We start from the raw sequence: 18414 nt of genomic DNA, 5'->3' as shown, positions 1-18414 counted from the left end.
GCTCTCTTTAGTCGAGGTTAATGTTTATTTTTGAAGCCTAGTTCCTTGGGTGCTCCATGACTGCCTAATTACGTGCTCAAGAACAAATTCATCACTTCAGTCCTACAACTTAGGACTTTGATAACTTAAACTGATGTATTGGTCAGACTAGCTCCTTGCAGAGGGCTAATTTTCATCTGAGGTTCCTTTAAAACCCCAAGGATTTTATGAATACATTAGCAGAAATTTGATCAAGTGAGCTAAGTAACATCATCTGGAAGGGAGAAAAAGCCACCAGGCCATTTTGCCTGATTTTCAGACAAAACACAACCACCACAATAATTTATTTGAAGTGAGCCCAGCCTGCTCCCTGTAGTCTTAATGACTGGTTGGAACTGAGCACGTGCCAGGGAGAAGTGGTTGATCCTGCCATGGTGGGTTGCACATCTGGACATGTGAGCGGCATATACATCCCCTCGTGTGAAGAGTGCCTGTCCAGTCATATGTGAGAGTGGGCTAACAATATACAGGATCCTAGACGGGCTGCTTAATGTCTTGTTTAGTCCATACCAGGAGAGACGGGACATCTTTGGCACCCTATTGTAAGTCTTAGCTAGCAAAGACATTCAGAAACAGACTTAGTGTGAAGCCAGGTGGCCACTTCTGACACCAGGATATGTTTGGCAAATACTGTACAGAATTTCCACATCACTACACACACACACACAATTTATGTATATATGTATGTGTGTAGATATGTATAATAAGAACCACAGCCTTTTAATTGTGTGTGTGCTGTGATTCATCAACAGCAATAGCTTTTGGCAGGGACATAATTTCAAATCTCCTGCTGAGGATGTCTGCCAAAACATTGTTGGATAGAGATAGGATGAAGAAAGTTATTTATAAATGGGGATAATTAGGTTCTGCACTTAATAGTATTGGGAATGAGACAGAAAGACAACGTGTAGTAATGAGTATTTGTAATATGAGAAGATGCTCTCCGTAATTTTCTCCTTGTTGATCCAAAAAAAATGAATTAATTAATTTTAAAAATCCACAACCCCAAACCTCGGGTGAAATAACATCAATATGTGCTACTCCCAGGTAGGAGATTTAGATCTGGGGAGGGGATGTTATGCTGTAGGACAGGTCTCAACTGTACTTATGCAAGTTTGGAATAATTCCAAAGGATTCAGCCAAACTATTCCAGGTGCTGACTGCTGTAACAGATTAGGCTCTCAGTCCTGACCTTTTCATTTTGTGTTTAGGCAAAAATAAACCCTGAACAGACACAGGAACTGTACTAACTCTTACTTGGAACTGATGGCTCTCAGCCACACCATCAGGAGACAGCACTGCTCAGTGATGTGCTTATTTCTATCAGGAGAGGAAAGGCTATTTCTGTGTCATCAGTCACACAGATGTACGTTATGTCCATTTTTCTTGAGAAATACGGTCACTGGGACAAATTTACCTTTCCATCAGCATTCTCCCTAGAGCTGTAAGCCCAATGAACACAGCATGAAACTCATCCACATTGGCTCTGTGTTCAGACAGTCTCTATGGAGCTCCCAGGGCAATGCTCTTGGGCTGTTTCTTACTAAATGAAGAGAATAGCAATTAATATTCAAGAATTCTCTGCTTCTAGTTTTGCACCAAGGTTACTAGATGGTGCAACTAATCTGTAATAAGACACTTAAGCATACATCTATATTTAAACAGTTGAATGTCCCATTAATTCATCTTAATTCTCAAGCTATATGGACTGATCATTGTGTGCTTGGGATTTTTAAGGCCCCAAGCTCCTGAAGTCACAGTAAGCACCTGTTTATGGGATTTTCTGAGCTTTTGTGAGAGGTGAAGAAAAAAAAAAACTCTTCAACATTACAGAGAAAAGTTTGAAATGCAAAAATACCACCTCTGCAAAAACATCCAAACATGAAAAAAATATGTCAAGATCATTATTTCTCCTGCAAATGTGATTTTTTTAAGCAAGGCAGGCACACATTAAGAAAGTGCTTTGCTTTGTATGGACCTTAGTGTCTCTAAAAATGGGGGTGGTGTTCAGAAAGCTCATCTAGCAAAAACCCAGCAACAGCTGCTATTTCTGCCATGTCACCAGCAGAGAATGATACGTATGTGGCTGAATATCTTGCAGGTTCTCCAGACTTGCTGTTAGCAGCACTTCACCAAAACTATTTCATCCCGCTTTTTTTTTTTTTCTCTACATAGCCTCAATAGGGCTTGTATGTGAAAACACTGCATTTAAATGCTTGTTTCCAAAAGAGAAACAGCAGGGTTTCGACAGCCTGTGCCAAGCTCATCCTAAGGGTGATTTTTCTGAATTAAAGCAGGGATGATGTGAACCAGCTCCTGACAGAGAGGAACATTTTGCAACATGCATTTTGAGGGGACTAGAATTTTGCCTTTGTATATTCTGTAAAGCATTAATGGATTGTTAAAACTGGAAATCCCCTAAACTGTGTAATTCTGTACCTCTCAGCACCTGGTTTTGCAAGCCAAATGCTCTCTTTCCTGCTAAGTGAAGGTCACAGATCAGGTCTTATAATTGCTTGTCAATGCACCTGAAATCAGAGCTGGGTTTAGGGCCTAGACTGTGGTGCCTAAACACTGACTGCTTGGTAGAGACTTACACTATCAAATGCAACAGAATCCAACCCTGAAATTCATAGCAACTCCAAATTCATTGTTTTCTAAAACAGGAAAAAAAGTAAAGAAAATGGTTGTAAAGAGAGATTAGTTGAACTCTGCAAAAGCAGCAAGTGCTGACTCTCACTTGCTAATCAGGATCAAGAAAAATGCCTGAACTGTGTGCCGTTGTTGTGAGCTATCAGCAGCACCTGTGCTTCGTTAGCAAAGTAAGTTTACTGTTAGCTAAGACAAAAAGGCTGCGGGAGAGCTGTTCTTGAGGCAATAATATCAAATCCCTTTCTGTTTCCTGGATAGTGATTACAGTAAAATACTCTGCTTATGTTTCCATTCCTTAGACCATCTGTTTCCAATTAAACCCTTCTGGCGTGATACATCGTTATTTATTAGAGCATTACAGTTAGATAATGCAGTGTTAGTATTTTTGTTATAAACCCTTAGTTTCATGAGTTTCTTTAGGGGCAGAACTGGATGTTTACTTAATGGAAGGTCTAGAGACTGTATTAATATAACTAGTTTACCAGGTCAGAAATGGCATTTGTTTTTTTTTTTTTGGTTTGGTTTTGTTTTTAGTCTTTCCTTTCACAAATACGGTTTTGGTATGTCTTCTGATTTGTAACTGTGTGTTTGGTAGGCTGAAATTTCTGTTTTTAAATGACTAAAAGCTAAGTCACTGAGAAGGACTTGTTGATAAGTGCCTAAATCTGAAAACACAAATGTATCTGCTCATCTTTCATAATAAGAAAGGATCTTTTACTTCCTGTATTTAATGGGGTGACGTCCATTCTTGTAAATCTGCAACACCCTGTAGCATTCAAGGCACTCACCCTTGTGATTCTAGAGCAACTAAAGAACTGGCAGGTAACTCCCATGAGGAAGCTTTCTAGAAGTTTTCATTCTCACCCTGCGTAGCAGCTCTTTTCTCACACTTTCCAACAGAGAGAAAGGCTTCATAACACTAATATGGAGATGACACACTTTTATCCTAAAGCTGTCCTGTCATTGTAGTCTCAACCATTCTGGGACAGTCTACAAGGGGATTTTTTAAAATTTTAAATTCTTGGAGTTAATAAGGCTTTAGTCACAGTTTAGTAAAGAGGCTTACTCCTTATTAAAGGAGTAAGGAAAGAAATAGCCTCGGGAAAGAAGATCGGTTCCTTACAGCTGTATCAAGGTACTTCTGTTTACCAGTGATACTCAGCATTGCTAAAGAAATTCCTTTCAATCTACTTCAGCTAGAAAGATGGTGACTGTGAGCTTAAAATTATGAAGTGGGTTAATCTTTCATGATTGACTTTTTCTGCCTTAGATAAGGTGAAATGTAGTTTTAAGTATGCTTATGGAGAGTGTGTCTGGGGAAGAGAAGTCTTTCATCCTAAATGAGCTTCTCTCGCATTTTTGTGGCCAAAAGACAGCTGAAGGATCTTCTAGTGTGTGATTCGCAACACCTAGATTAAATTCAAGATCTGAATCGCTGAGAGCATAAATGTATGTAAACTTCCTTTCATAGCAAAATCTCCCTAGATTTTGCACTGTATTTAACCAACACAGTACTTGCACAGTTGTGTTAAACTCTTCAGCGAAGCAGTCAGATGTGGTCACAAAGCCACTATCACAGCTTCAAATTACTTTTTTTTTTTTTTAGCTGGTTAAGTCATGCAAACCAATGTTGCTTAAAAGCAGTATTCGTGCTCTCTAAAAATGTATTAAGTGAGCTTAAGTAGACATCATTTTATAACCCAATAGTTTAAACTAGCGTATCATTTAAATTTTGCTGGATCTGTGGGAAGCCAGGATGACATCAATATTTCCTTTAAGAAAGCCAGCAGTAAGCCCACAGTATATGTCTGAATACATTTGGATCCAATGACCTAAAGTTTCCTTTTCTCTCTCTCTCTTCTGTTTCTCTCTTTTGCTAATAAATTTACAGCTGTATTTGTTACAGTGGGAAGATGATACATCGTGAGTAAATGTGCCTGGGGTCATGGAATAGGCTTTTCAAAAACACATTTTCTTCATTTCAAATGCTCTTTTATTACTTTTTGTTTTAAAAAAATGCCTGAAAGTTCATAAATTTCACTTGCCAATTTTAGGCTAGAGACATGCTCGTGCTCTCCCTGTAGCTAATGGTAAAACATCCAAGCAATGACGCATCCCTGCAGTGATCCAGGTCCCATCCAGAAAACAGAAGTTCTTCGTATTCCTTGTGCAGTGAAGTTACCCCCGAGAACTGCTGTTGCTCCTGCTGTTGCCATAAGATTTTTCTGCCTGCCAGGGGAAAGCAACATAATTTGTCAGGTGCCATCCATACTAGGTTTTCTGAGAACCGTACTGGCTTTCTGATTTCAGTTTTGCTTTATTCCAGTCACAACATAGTTAATAGGCCATCTTAGCCTTGGGCACCTGGCTTGAAGGTATCTCTGCATCTAGCCACAGAAATGGAATAACCCCACTGGGGGTCATCCCTGAGTATCGGACCTATGGCATCAATAGCACAAACATTTACTGTTTTAGCTAACAGGATAATTCCATTAGTGGGTACCATCAGTTGGTTGTTATCCTCTTAGGTGGATTTTCTGTTCACAGATGAAACACAACACAATAAAACTGGATTAGAATAGTAGCAATATGAATATTAAAAACAAACAAAAAACAACAACAGCCCCTACCTATACAAAAAAGAGTGAGAAGTTAAGTAATTATTAAAGTAATGCAGAACTAATGATGGAGCTAGTGGTAACACTTCAACAAATTATTCCAGAGTGGTTTTTTTTGTTTGTTTGTTTGTTTTTGTTTTGTTTTGTTTTTTACCTAATTGAATTGCAAGCTTTACAAACAAAACAGTAAATAATTTAAAATAATGTTTTTGGACTTACTCATCAAAATCTAAGATAATCTCAAAAGACTTTTGCACGTAAAGTGTATAATAGTACCAAAGGCAACCAAAAATAAACTGCGGAATGTAAGCATCCGCACAGGAGATTTCTGATGGTGGTGTTATCACAGAAGAATGACATCCAAAATGCAGCACTGAGGCAAACAATCAATATTATCCACTTTCCTGTTCTAGCGCAGTGAGATTTACCAGATGTTCAGCAAAACATTTTTGCTGAGGAAACAGGTTTAATTACTGCTTAACAACAGTCTGAAACTTTTCTGACAGTGGTCTAAGCTCAGCCCTGGTGTCAGCTGGTGCCAGTTGTGCACTCGGCAAACTTCCCTTTGTCTAAACTGGGATTTTGATCTCAAGTGTTGGACATTTTGTGCAATCGGTGCGTCTTGAGTAACACTGAAATTGCAAACTGAGACATATAATTTTAGACCTCAGTTCAAGCAACTCAGAGACTCTTTAGGAATTGTAGTGTTTGTCCCATCCAGCTTCTACCTGTCCCTGCCCTCAAGCACGGGATGGTACCAGTGCAATTTTGATATGTGCAGACATCTTGCTCAGGCTTCCCTCTTCCATGAGTTGTTAGAGGTAAAATGCATGAGCTGGGATTCCAGGTTAGAGCGCAGATTGCAGGGGAAGAGACATAGGATACAATTTGGACAGTTAAAGGAAAAAGAGTGTTATGGTGCATAAAAGAAAAGGAATTATGCAGGAAAAGATTTAGAAGTCATCTGCAGGAAGCTATATGACTGACAGCTGGGGAAAAAGAACAGTGCTCTTTATGAAGATTCAGATGTGAAGTTTTGAAAATAAACTTTTTCATTTTGGGCTCTTGATAAGAAAGAACATACACAGCATAAATATAGCATAAATACACACACTTGCCTCTAGGCTAGTTCCAAGCTGAACTAAAGAAAAATAATAAAAATCTAGATCTAGTCTGTAGCAATTTTAATCAGGATTTCTGATTCATTTGTCTGCCCTGCGGGGGCCATGGCTGATCTGCAAAATGTTCAAGAGTGAAAGGACCTGTAATACAGTCAGATCTATTTCTCTGTCCACACCATACATGCGTGAGGCAGAGACACAAAGTGGTGGACAGGGGAAAGACACTCAGTTGAGAAAGCTGGAAATTGGTTTAACTTCTTTAGCAGGCCCAGTGTGCTTGTTGTTCAGCTGTTAAGTCCCGCAGAATGAGGAGCGCGTTAGCCCCGAGAGCAGGCAGAACAGATTTGTGGTGGTTGTGGAGAGGAAAGAGGCTCTAGCTGCAGTTATTCTGGAGTCACACTGACTGAAATCTGGCTGTTGGAAACTCTGGACCCAGCTGGCATATAAGTGGAATAACATGAATAGTGCCATTTGCAGTATGGGGAATGTGGGCAGGGAGGTGAGGTTTCAACAGGTGGATGGGAATGATAAGAATGCATACCTAACTATGCAAAATCTGAGTAATGGCATCTCTAAAATCTGCCGGTATCCTGAGACACAGATTCAATAGGATTTCTGTCAGCATTTGCGAAACTCTGAATTTAACAGGTAGAAATCAGTGATGAATTTTGGATGTCAGCTCAGAAAAAAAAAGGGTGTGGGAGGGGCAGGCTCTGCTTACCTTTCCCCAAGGCTTCTGCGTTTTTTTAGCTTGCAAATAAATTTTTACAAAGCTCTAAAGTATTGATCATGAGATATTTGAAATTTAGCAATTAAATCACATTTACAGGAAGCTTTGGCTAAGCAATATTATCTGGCATGGTAGGAAAGAGAAAAGTGCACGTTCCTTAAACTTACCAAGTAATGTCGTTTGATAAATAGCACGAGACTGAATTTAACTTCTCAAGAAAAATATGTCTGTATGCTGTTAAGAGCCAACGTGTCATAGTTGCAGTATCAAATCCTAAATTAGTTTCTCATAAAATGGTACTCACTTCAGTGATGTAAGAAAACGCTGAAGTTAGTGCCTCAAAACAAACAAACAAACAAAAAACAACAAACCCCAATCCCAACCAACAACCCTAACTGAGCTATGGCAACTCATTTTTTCATTTTAATGGTTCCTGATAGGTCTTTGGGAACACAGACATGTAAAGACATGGAAAAGGGAGCAATCTCTGCTATGGCTATTTGTTAGAAAATGTGTAACTGTTAAAATAATATTGCATATAGATTTATATATATATAGAATTTGAGTGCTTTCTGCATAAAAATGAATACCAATAGCAGACTAGCAGACTGCACAGATTACTGGTAGTCTCTTTTTGGGGGGTAAAAATCTCTGCTTTTCTGGGGTGAGGTTTAAAGGGGAGCGGTTTTTTTTTATTTTTTTTTAAAAAAGACGAATTTATCGGTTGAACAACAGAAATTTATTTTCCTTTTTCCTTGATTCAGAAAACAACAGAAGGAAGTACATATGAAGTAATACATGATTGCTGCAAGCTAAATTGACTGGTGCAGAAATACATGCTATTACGGATGGACTTTAGTGGCACCCAAGCACGGTAATTTAAAAGCAGCTCACGTCGCCGCGAACCATTAATTAACATTCTTTTCCTTTGACCTACATGGGATATATTTCCTTTGAGCCATATAGCTGCCCTGCTGCGGGCATTCCCCACCACCACAGCATCCCACCGAGGCCAAGCCTCCCTCGGCCCTCCTCTCCCAGCGCCGGGGAAGCCCCTCCACGCTCCGCCGCCATTTCGGGGCACCGCACCGGGCCCTTCCCCACACGCAGCCGGGAGGAGCGGGCCGGGGCCGGGGCCGGTGCCGGGCCGGGGCCGGGCCGGGGCCTTCCCTCCTGAGGGGAGCCCGCGGCGGAGCCTCGCCCCCCGCCTCCCGCCGCGCTCCGTGCGGGGCGGGGCCGCTCCGAGGCCGAGGCGAGGCACGCGGCCGCCGCCGCCGCCATGTCGTTCCGCCGCGCTTTGGCGCTGGCCGCTTGCGGGCTGGCCGGGGGCTCCGTCCTCTTCTCCGCCGTTGCCGTGGGCAAGCCGCCGGCTCGGAGCGGGGGAGGCGACGCCGAGCCGCGGCCGGGGACCGCCGCCGTGCCCGCCGCTCCCGCCGCGCCTCAGGGCTTGCTGCTGCTGCCGCCCGCCGCCGCCGCCTCCTGCCCGCCGGCCGCCGGCTGGATCGAGAGAGCGGGGGGCACCGGCGGCTACTGGGACAGCAACTGGGACAGGTGCGCGGCCAGGGGGACGGGGAGGCGTCGGGGGGGGGGTGGAGCGCGTGGCCCGGTGCCGTCCCGGGGGGAGCTGCCCGCGGGGCGCCGCTCGCCTCAGCGCGGGGAGGGGAAGCGCGGCCGGCCCGGGCGCTGCCCTCGGCGCTGACAGGGCCGGGTCCGGCGTGGGGCTGAGCCGCCAGAGGGGTACCGGGGCTCTGAGGGGCTGGGGAGGGGGTGCGAGTGTGTGGGCTGAACTTGGGCTCGGTTAGGTTCCGGCTGGTGGGATTATTGCCCCGGGGAGACTTGTGTCAGGCTCCGGTTTAATCGTGGTAAAACGAAACTTAAGCACTAACAGACTCTTATTGTATCCTGGCTTTTTTATTATTATCGTTTTTCTCTTTTTTTTGTGATGCTCTAGTATGAAATGCCTGTATAAATAGTGGCCTTTACACCCCAATTGCAAAAATAAAACCGACTTTCATTAAATAAGGTTATACCGTGTAAAAAAGTCACCCTGAGGTAGGTGCTGAAGCTGCCTGTTTAGCTGCAGGTCCTGGCCTTTCTGCTCCTGCTAAGGACTGGCTCTGTGCAGGGGTTCTCGGGTCCAGTCCGAGTGCTGTGACCTCGCTGTGTGCCTGTGCCGGCAGCACCTCGGCGCTACCAGGTCAGGAAGCAGGGGTTGAGTTATAACTGATGGAGCTGTCACAACTGCTCGAATAAACGCAGCTGGATGACATTTAATAGCAGCTAAGGGCAATGTTCTACGTCACCATTTGTTAGAGTGTGCAAACAGTGGAAGTGTGTTATGCAAATAATCATCGCAAGCTTGTTCCGTTTGTCTGTTCCACATTGTCCACCTGTTGTGTGGCTTTGGCAATACCTGGCTGAGATCTTACTTTTGACTTTGGGGTGAGGTTGACAGAAACACTTAATGTGTGAGGTTGTTAAATGCCTTATAAATACACTTCTCCTGGGGGGGCAGGCTGGGGGAACAGTTCTGTGAGCAGATAACCACATATATTAATATTCTTTTAACAACTGTCCTTGTGAAGTTTGAAACAGAAGAATGCAAATACCTTATTTACGGACATCCTGTTGATCTGATCAGGTGATACACCCAGGGTGTTGCATGGGTCTCCTGTATGTGCAGGAGCATGTTGTACTGTCCAGTTTTTGGAGAAGACTAGTTACAGTTTCGTTTCACTTGCCAGCACTATATGTGAAAGGTGTTCTAATTAAGCTCCTATTAACTGGAAAGCTTGGTGTGGGATAGGAGAAAAAAAGCTTTTCATTATTGTCTAAATTTTATGGCTTCATTTTTTGAGTGGTTCTTGCAAATAGTTTTATGAGGAATAAAAGTCGAAATATCTGGATTTTTAAGTGTGTTACAAGAATTTAAAAAATTGTCAGGCTGACTGATGTGTTTCAGTGACATGCAGGGCTTCCTGGAAGAGAGGTGAAAAGGGCACTGCTGTGGATTAAATGGCATTTGCTGTTTAATTGCGTTTAAAGACGGTCCTAGATATTGCTGTTGCTTTTCTGCAAAGTTCTGTCAAGCTATGATCTTAGGGGATTTTTTTAGGAGGGAGTACAGAAAACTCCATTTGCCAACTTGTGAATTTCAGCAGCCTAAAAGAACCTAGTGAAGATAAGCTTTAGCAGTATTAAAAGTTTTCCTGCTCATATTTTTCTTTTAAAAACAGCTTATGCTAAAACTGTAGTTAAGCTGGGTTATCTCCTCATGACTTGTTAAAGCATCTGCTGCTTTTCAAAGCACATGTTAGCATAAAGTAATTGCAGAGGTGCTGAAGGATGAGAGGGGAGGACCTTTGCTCAGGTATTTCTTGTCAGGCGTTTCTGCCATAGGTGAGTTAATCCCTATGTTAGTTTACAAATGTGCTTGAATTTTTGTGACATTTTTTCAGTTTTCTAACGTATCTTTCTAACAACATCACGTCTACTGAATCAAAAGGCATATCCTGTGAAATAGCAACGGAACTTCTTGTTACTGGACTGATGTTTCATTTTTGATGCTTTGCTGAATGTTAGGAATGGTTTAAGGGATGTGTTGAGCCTTATTCTTTAACAGAAATCATGTCTTTACTAAGGCAAACGCCACCCTTGCTGTGAACTGCAGGTATGTGAGGCAGCAGTTCTCTGTGACCAACTTACTTTGCCTCAGACTGGATAAAATTATACTCCTGATTAAAAATCGATAAACAGATAAAGAAGCAGGTTTAATTATAATAATGGAAGAAACGAAATCTGTGATGGATTAAATGAATTTAACTGTTCTTTTAGGAATAAGATCAAGGGAAAGGATTTTATAATCTGAGATGGAGAGACATAGCAGCAGATTCGTATTAACGGGTAGAGGCTCAGTGCAGGGAGGGGACCAGAGGACTAATCTGAGGCAGATTTGGACAGGGTTGATGATGATAGTGCAGCGTTGGTGTTAGCAGCAGGAAATCTGTGCCGCTAATCTGCCTCAATGGGGGGGACAAGGGGAAGATGCTCTGCCTGGTGTCCTCTTGAGGAATGGGTGATGTGCAAGAGGAGGGCAATGGATGGTGTGCAGAGAGGGAGGTTGGTATGCGGCATGACAAAATGGAAGAAGGATGAAAGTGGCTTCAGGGGAGAGAGTGATTTAAAAAGTTGAAAGGATAAACAAATGCTTCAAGCTTAAAAATAAAAAATCAAGTTCCTGGAGAGACCTGATATGACCTAATGTAAAGCACAAAATAATTCTCTGGGTGCATTTCAAAAAGCTGGAATATTTCTAGGATATTGTTGTGCTGTTGTTGCTAATGTGATTGATAAAGTGCAAATTTTGTAGGTTTAGTTTATCACAGGGCCTTATAGGTATGAAACATTTTCATTGCTTTGTAATCAGTCAGTACCTCTTTTTCTTTTCCTGGGTGTCATTCCTAGTTGTTTTTTTCTTGTCAAATAACCTACCAGGGTGCCTGTGATTTTTCAGTGAAAATTTTGAGAACGATTATTAAATCATCAGGAGTTCAATATAAAGACCACAGTAATGTTTATAATCTTCTTGTCCAGACAGACTGTAGCTTTTGTGTGTTTTAGTGGACATCATCTGTTTATACTAGGATTTAACTCTCTTCGTTGTTTGCTTTTTTTAATCACTAGAATTCATTTAGAGGTGGCTTTTGAAACTGTTGAATATATCTGTCAAATGATGTTTTAAATGTGCGTGTTTAGACGTGAACCACTGGCTCTGATCAACCTCAAGAAGAAAAATGAAGAAACTGGGGAAGAAGAACTTGCCTCCCGCTTAGATCACTGCAAAGCAAAAGCCACCAGGCACATCTTCCTTATCCGTCATTCTCAATACAATTTAGATGGCCGGGCTGATAAAGATAGAACTCTGACCCCACTTGGTATGTATTACTAAAAACATCATTCTTTTTACTTTAAGAAAAGTGCTTGTCATGTGCTGCCGTCCTTATGAGTACGGGTCGGTAACCCAGCTCTGTTCTGGTCTCACTGCCAAAGTTTAATCCACTTTCTGGATCCTTTGTGTCAGAAAGATGGTACAAGTAAATCTGTTTTTTCAGTTTTTGATCCTCTAAATCCAAACATTAGAACGTGCTATTTGGCATTTGAAAAACTCTTAATGCTAAAGAAACTTCATAAAGGAAATTTCCTGTTCTTTTAAGGTTTTTCAGCAAATTTTCACACTAGCTGATGTAATTCCCCAGGGCTAAAGCTTTTGTCTTAATCTTATCTCAAAGGTAGTTATGGAGCTAGGTTTCTCTTTAAACAATGGGTTGTGTTTGTTAATTTCCTGATTTATCCTTTTTTTTAAGGTCGAGAGCAGGCTGAATTGACAGGACGCAGGCTAGCAAGCTTGGGGTTGAAATTTGATCAGATTATCCACTCCTCCATGACAAGAGCAACTGAAACAACAGAAATTATAAGCAAATACCTCCCAGGTAAGTGACTTCTGTTAATTTTTCAGTATCTTCTCATTCTTAAAATTGCTTCCAGTAAAATTTTAAGCTTATTCTTAAGGTGTAGTTGAGCCATTATTAGCCAACTTCTAGACCTATGTGAATGTCTATAAAGAAACACCCCTAATTCTGCTGGTTTCCAGTTTATCTTTAAAAATATAAGTGGGAGCTGCCTCTGAGTTACTGGCTGGTGCCTGTATGTGTTCCTATGTCGGATAACTCTCCTGGTTACTCTTCTCTTAGGCTTTTTGTAAAGCAAAGACTGTTGCAGGTCATCAGGGTTGTCTCAGTCCTTACCTGGTCTCAGGGGGCAATAGTGCAGGTGAGAAGAGGGCCTTAAACTCCAGTTCTTGTAGTGATGAACGGTGGGTTAGCTAACAGGCCTTTATTGTGTGCTGTGCTACTCCTGCCTGCAGGGGAAGATGTGGCATGCTCAAAGGTGGTATGTATTTTTGTAATTTGTGAGAGTGGCTCCTTTGTTTGTAGGGCTTTGGGATGTGTTTTTTTGTTTGTTGTTGTTTATTTTTTCCTGCCATTCAGACATACCAGAATCTAAACTTAAAGATAGCTGACTGTAGATAGTTCCATCTAGGGCATTCTTTTGTTATTTTAGCATGTAGTCAGATATGACTAGGTAAAAGTCAGTTCTCTTACATATTCACTGATCTGTTTTCTTGATTATGCTGCTGTTTAAAAAGAGCAGTCCCCTTCCTCAGACTAAAACATAAATATTAACATATCAAAAGTGTAGCATTAACATTAATTAGCCTAATTAGTAAACATTAATTGCCATATAATTTAAGATTAATACCCTTACAAATACATTTCTTCAAAATGCAGCAGACTGGGAAGTCAACTTGCTATGCCAAATTGTCTTGTTTGTTCTCAGTTGGAATAAACTTCACCTTGTTGATGACAAAACAGTTGTGTTGGAGAGATGTACACACCTTGATGGGAAATGTTTAGACTAAAATATCTTTAGTGTGGAGAGGAAGGCTTCCTCAAAGAGTATAAAAAAATCTATTGTGGAGTTGTGGGTCTGTTTGCAGGGACATGTGAAGTAACAACTCCTTTCTGAATGTCTATTTTAATATTTCAGGAGTCAAAAAAATTAGTACTGATCTGCTGAGAGAGGGAGCGCCTATAGAACCAGACCCTCCAGTCTCTCACTGGAAACCAGAAGCTGTGGTAACTTTTTACTTACTTTTTTTTTATTTTTTTGAATATACTTCAATTGACAAAAGCTATAACTTGTGGTATCTGAGCTGATGCTTTTCATCATAAACCGTAGATAATTGCATACTTTCTTCCTCCTCCGTAAGTGTACAAAACCAGTGAAATAACTTAAAAATCTGTGTTAGTTGAGCCTCAAGTGTGGACCCCTCTAAAGAAGAAATTGTCAGAAGATGTAGCCCATCTGCAAACGCAGATAATGGCTCATGCTGCTCTGAGTTATGTTTAATTCTGAACTCTGTGCCATTAGCAGTATTACGAAGATGGAGCTCGAATTGAGGCTGCATTTCGAAACTTTATTCATAGAGCTGATGCAAAGCAGGAAGAAGACAGCTACGAGATCTTTGTCTGTCATGCCAACGTGATCCGCTACATTGTCTGCAGGTACGTGTTGCATTGCATGTTCATCTCTGTTCTTTAAAAGTTCATAGCTTTGCTGAAATTGTGTTGGCATATTGTACTGCTGAGCTTGGAGATCCGTTGATTTGTGTGTTTGAGGTAGTTGGAGATGAGTTGCTTGCATTGTGAGCAACTGCTCCTGCAACCTCACAGGACGAATTCGGAGATACAGGAAATACGTGAAAGTTAGAACACTTTACAGTGAAAGTGAAAATGGCCAAATCAATGAGACTTGATACCTTTTTGTGTGTCTGAACAGTCTCTTTAATACCACGTGCTTCTGCTTCACACAATCCTGAAGATAATACTTTTGTGTAGACTGTTGGAAAAGACAACAAATAGAGCATCTGACTGGATCTGACTCTAGAGCATCTGACTCACATCTTTGAGATGATGTGACTTTGATCTTACATAATGAAAGATTGATTTGGTTTTGGGAATTCTTTATTAGTTGAATTTTTTTTGTATTATGTTCAAATTGTATTAGTGTGTTTTTGCAAAACATCCAGTATTGGATTGTAGGGAAGAGGGCATCTTTCAACTAACATCAAGGTGTCCCATGAAGGAGAAAACAGTTCTGGATCTTTGCCTGTCTCCCTATCCAGTCACCTGCATCTGCTTTATTCTTTCTCCTCATCAGCAAAGTGGTATCTGTTAGATAATTTGTCTTGAGCAGGATAGATATGATTAAACTTTAATCTGATCAATAGCTGCAACAATTTCAGTTAGCTTATTTTAGCTGAGCTAGTTATATGCTAGCCTGTCTGCTCTGTGGACTGCTTTAGAGCTTTTCAAAATTGCTATACTTAAAATTATTGATTAGGTACACAGAGTATTCTTCCCTGTGCCAAAGAGATTGTCTTTCTGCTACCTAGGCTTTTTCTGAAACACTCTATACTTTTTCTCATTGCTATTTCTTCCATCTTCTTTTCACCTTACCTTCGATATCTGCCATTATGGGCTATCTGTTAACAATTACATGCAATCCATATAGAGTTCCTTTTGAGTTTAGCTTGCCTGTAGCTGTTACTTACTTTTTTTAAGACTTTCTAAAGGACAGTTGTAGAGTCAGAAACCATTTTTTTCCTCAGTATCTAAGACAAAAGATGTTTGAGACAACTTATTTCCTTGAGTTGTTTACTACAAGTGGTTTAACTCTGAGGCTGGTCAGTTAGGAATTTTAGAATAGCTGGAGACTAAAAAGACCCGTGAGACTGTATTTCTACAGAAAGCACAAGGTTCTCTCTTTTTTCTCTTCTGGGGAACAATATCACTGATGGAAAATAGTTCTGGTGAATTCTTTCTATAGGCACGTGCTGGTAACTAGAACCAACTGTATATCATTCCCTCTTCTCTGGTGTTATTACTTACGCTATTTTAGCCTTCCCAACAGAGGTAGGTGCATACATGCAGTGTGCTGCTTATGCCTGTGGTCTGCTGGGGAGAATTACTGGGGAGAAGTGAGCTGTCTGCTCTACCTGTCCTGAACAGCGCGGGGTTTTGTTGTACAGCACTTGGCCTAATGACCAGGTGCGCATAGAGCATCTGTCATCCTGCTCGGTACTAGGTTGCTCAGAGCACTCCCAGCAACCAGACTACATTAGAGCTTCTACCTTCTGTCAATTTGAATTAATCCTGTCTATATTAATCACGTCCATCTGCTGGAATCTGCTTATGGAAGTGTATTCTTGACGCTGGTCCAGTTACCGAAACTGCAGTTTGGTATCAATTGCACAAGAAAAATACTTTTTTTTTTTTTTTCCCAAAGCTGACTCTGTAGGAGCATTTGCATGCAAGCTGCAAAACGACCAATTTTTTTTTTTTCCTTATCTGGAACAGAAGGTGATGCTGCCAACTTCATGTTAATATAGCTGTTGATGAATGAGTAGTAATGTTTCTTTCCTTTTTTCTTTTTCTTCTTAATAGAGCATTGCAGTTCCCCCCAGAAGGCTGGTTGCGAATGTCTCTTAACAATGGCAGTATAACTCACTTGGTGATACGGCCAAATGGAAGAGTGGCACTTCGAACACTGGGTGACACAGGTTTCATGCCTCCAGATAAAATCACGCGCACCTGAATGAGTGACACAGCTGGCTACCCAGGAGCTGCCTCTAGACTCTTTGCACTAGTACATTCAGCTACAGTACCACTAGGTTTTTTATCTGTTAAGATGTGATGCTGTCTTAAAATGTCCTTTAGCCCCTTGCCTCCTTCATACTTATTCATATCTGCCTTTCAGTCCAGAAAAGAAGAAATCTTTCTAAGCCTGAAGCTGTCCAGTCCTCAAGTATTCCCCAAAACTTGAAGCTGATCTGTGGAATACAAAAAGATTGAATGTCTGTGTGCTCAGCAGCTACAAGAGCACTGACTTTTTATTCCCCTGTGCATTTCTATAACCAAAGCTTGCTCCTGTGGATATTTTTCTTGTGCAGGAAAATAATGATACGGGAACTGAAAAGAGCAGCCTTTATCACACTGCAGCTAAAACTGAAGATGAGCCAGCTTGTTCCAGCTCTTGCAGAGGAAGTGACGAACTGAGGGTATTTCGCTGTTTGAAGGACAAAGGGATAAGGCTTCAGTATTTGTAAGCTGTTGAGGGTGTATGTTTATGTTGTCTCCTTGTTCCCCTCTACCCCCTAAATGCTCGTGTAAACTGTGCCTGGACCTTGTAAAGAAAAGAGGGTAAAAAAACCATTTGCCTCAGAGCTGCGGTGCTAGAATTAACTGCTGCTTATATTAAGTGTTCCTGCATCCCCAGTAAGTACTTTAAGCTGTTCTGAACAATGTTTTTCAGTCTTGTAAAGCCGTTTAATTAAGACTTGGTCTGTAGAAGGATGTAGGGGTGAGTTTTGTAGCAGTAAGATGGAAGGAATGTAAAGTAGTTATCTGCGCGTTCTTCTACTTACTCTTAGATTTTGCAAGGAGTTGAGCCTTTTTTCATTTTTTTTTTTTCCTGCTTTCTCCCCTTGCTTTGTATTTTTGGTACCATGCTTTCAGAGTAGAGAAATAACAGCACTGAATTCAAGGTAATGGCACTGCAGGTCAGAGGTTCTGCAGTGTTGGAGCAAACTGCTGCTTAAAGCTGCTGTTGCTCGAATAGTGAAAAAGGATCTGTGGAATGTTTTGTCTAGGCAAAGTGCGAGTATAAACATCAGGCAGAATGCTTTAAGTTACTCCCTTGTACAACTTTAACATTGCTGGACTTGTTCTAGGAAAAATGCAAGTGGTTGAGAACTAAGAGTCATTTTTGGGGGAAAGGCTCAGAAGCATTTAAGTTTAAGGATGTTTGATAGGCACCTGAGCCACGCTAATAACTCAGCACACAATGCCTGTAATACTGAAAAGTTTCTTCATACGCATGCTCTGCCTTGGTGATGGATAGTGCACCTGCTGCAGTACAGTGAAAGTAAGGCATTGCATGTCTTATAGGTTCTCTTATCCCAAAAATCTTGAAGAAACCTCAAGCTCACTTCTGTCAGAGCTGTGTGAAGCATAACCATGGCACAGAACCTAGCAACAAGATTTAGTGGCTCGTTTCATACAGGACTGCTACATCAGAATGACTTAAAGGAAACTGGGGCTGGTAGGGAACAAAATACGGTAATTGTAGTGCAAGTTTCCCAGGAGCAGCAGGAAATCATTGTGATGTACGTCTCATTGATGCAATGAGAATAATTTATCAGTTTTTGTCTATTAACTTTTTAAAAGTTTTGAATAAAATAACTGGTCTGTCTTTCTTTCTTGTCCCTTCAGTTGAATAGTAAAATGCTGTGTCATTTACCAGCACATGGAACAGGAACACCAAGGCAAGTAAGATGAAAATTCCACACACTGTGTACATATTGCAGAGGTGTTAACAAGTCTTCTAAAGGTCAAGGTTAAGTGCACTTTTTTTTATTTACACATGTGGAAGAAACGTCTTTTTATTCCCTTCCCCCCCCTCCCCATTCTTGGTGGTGGTAGCCCCAAGTGCGCGTACAAACATCTTTGGACAGGTACAAAAATTAGCTATATTGTTTTCGTGGCACTTAAGTTGAGGGGTGTGTGTGTATGAAATATCAAATTAAGATAGTATTAAGATAATTTTTATTGTATGCAGATTTCTTTTCTCTTAA

At 41.2% G+C, this 18414-nt stretch overlaps 1 protein-coding gene across 2 annotated transcripts; it reads left to right on the top strand.

The window, feature by feature from the left end:
- Positions 1–8365: 8365 nt before the first annotated feature.
- Positions 8366–18036, top strand: PGAM5 (PGAM family member 5, mitochondrial serine/threonine protein phosphatase). 2 transcript variants are annotated; one of them, XM_066979149.1, is made up of 6 exons: positions 8366–8711; positions 11916–12094; positions 12524–12649; positions 13767–13855; positions 14154–14284; positions 16226–18036. In XM_066979149.1, the coding sequence occupies exons 1-6, from the start codon at positions 8440–8442 to the stop codon at positions 16374–16376; spliced, it is 948 nt and encodes a 315-aa protein (XP_066835250.1). In that variant the 5' UTR covers positions 8366–8439; the 3' UTR covers positions 16377–18036. The 2 variants fall into 2 exon arrangements, with proteins under 2 accessions (XP_066835250.1, XP_066835249.1); XM_066979148.1 differs by having other exon boundaries at positions 8371–8711; positions 14151–14284.
- The last annotated feature ends 378 nt before the right edge of the window (positions 18037–18414 follow it).

This window comes from Anser cygnoides, chromosome 17 (assembly GCF_040182565.1).
Source record: "Anser cygnoides isolate HZ-2024a breed goose chromosome 17, Taihu_goose_T2T_genome, whole genome shotgun sequence".
In the NCBI taxonomy this organism is placed as follows: Eukaryota; Metazoa; Chordata; class Aves; order Anseriformes; family Anatidae; genus Anser; species Anser cygnoides.
The sequence above is the reverse complement of the archived record's forward strand: the minus strand, read 5'-3'. Positions and strand labels throughout refer to the sequence as shown.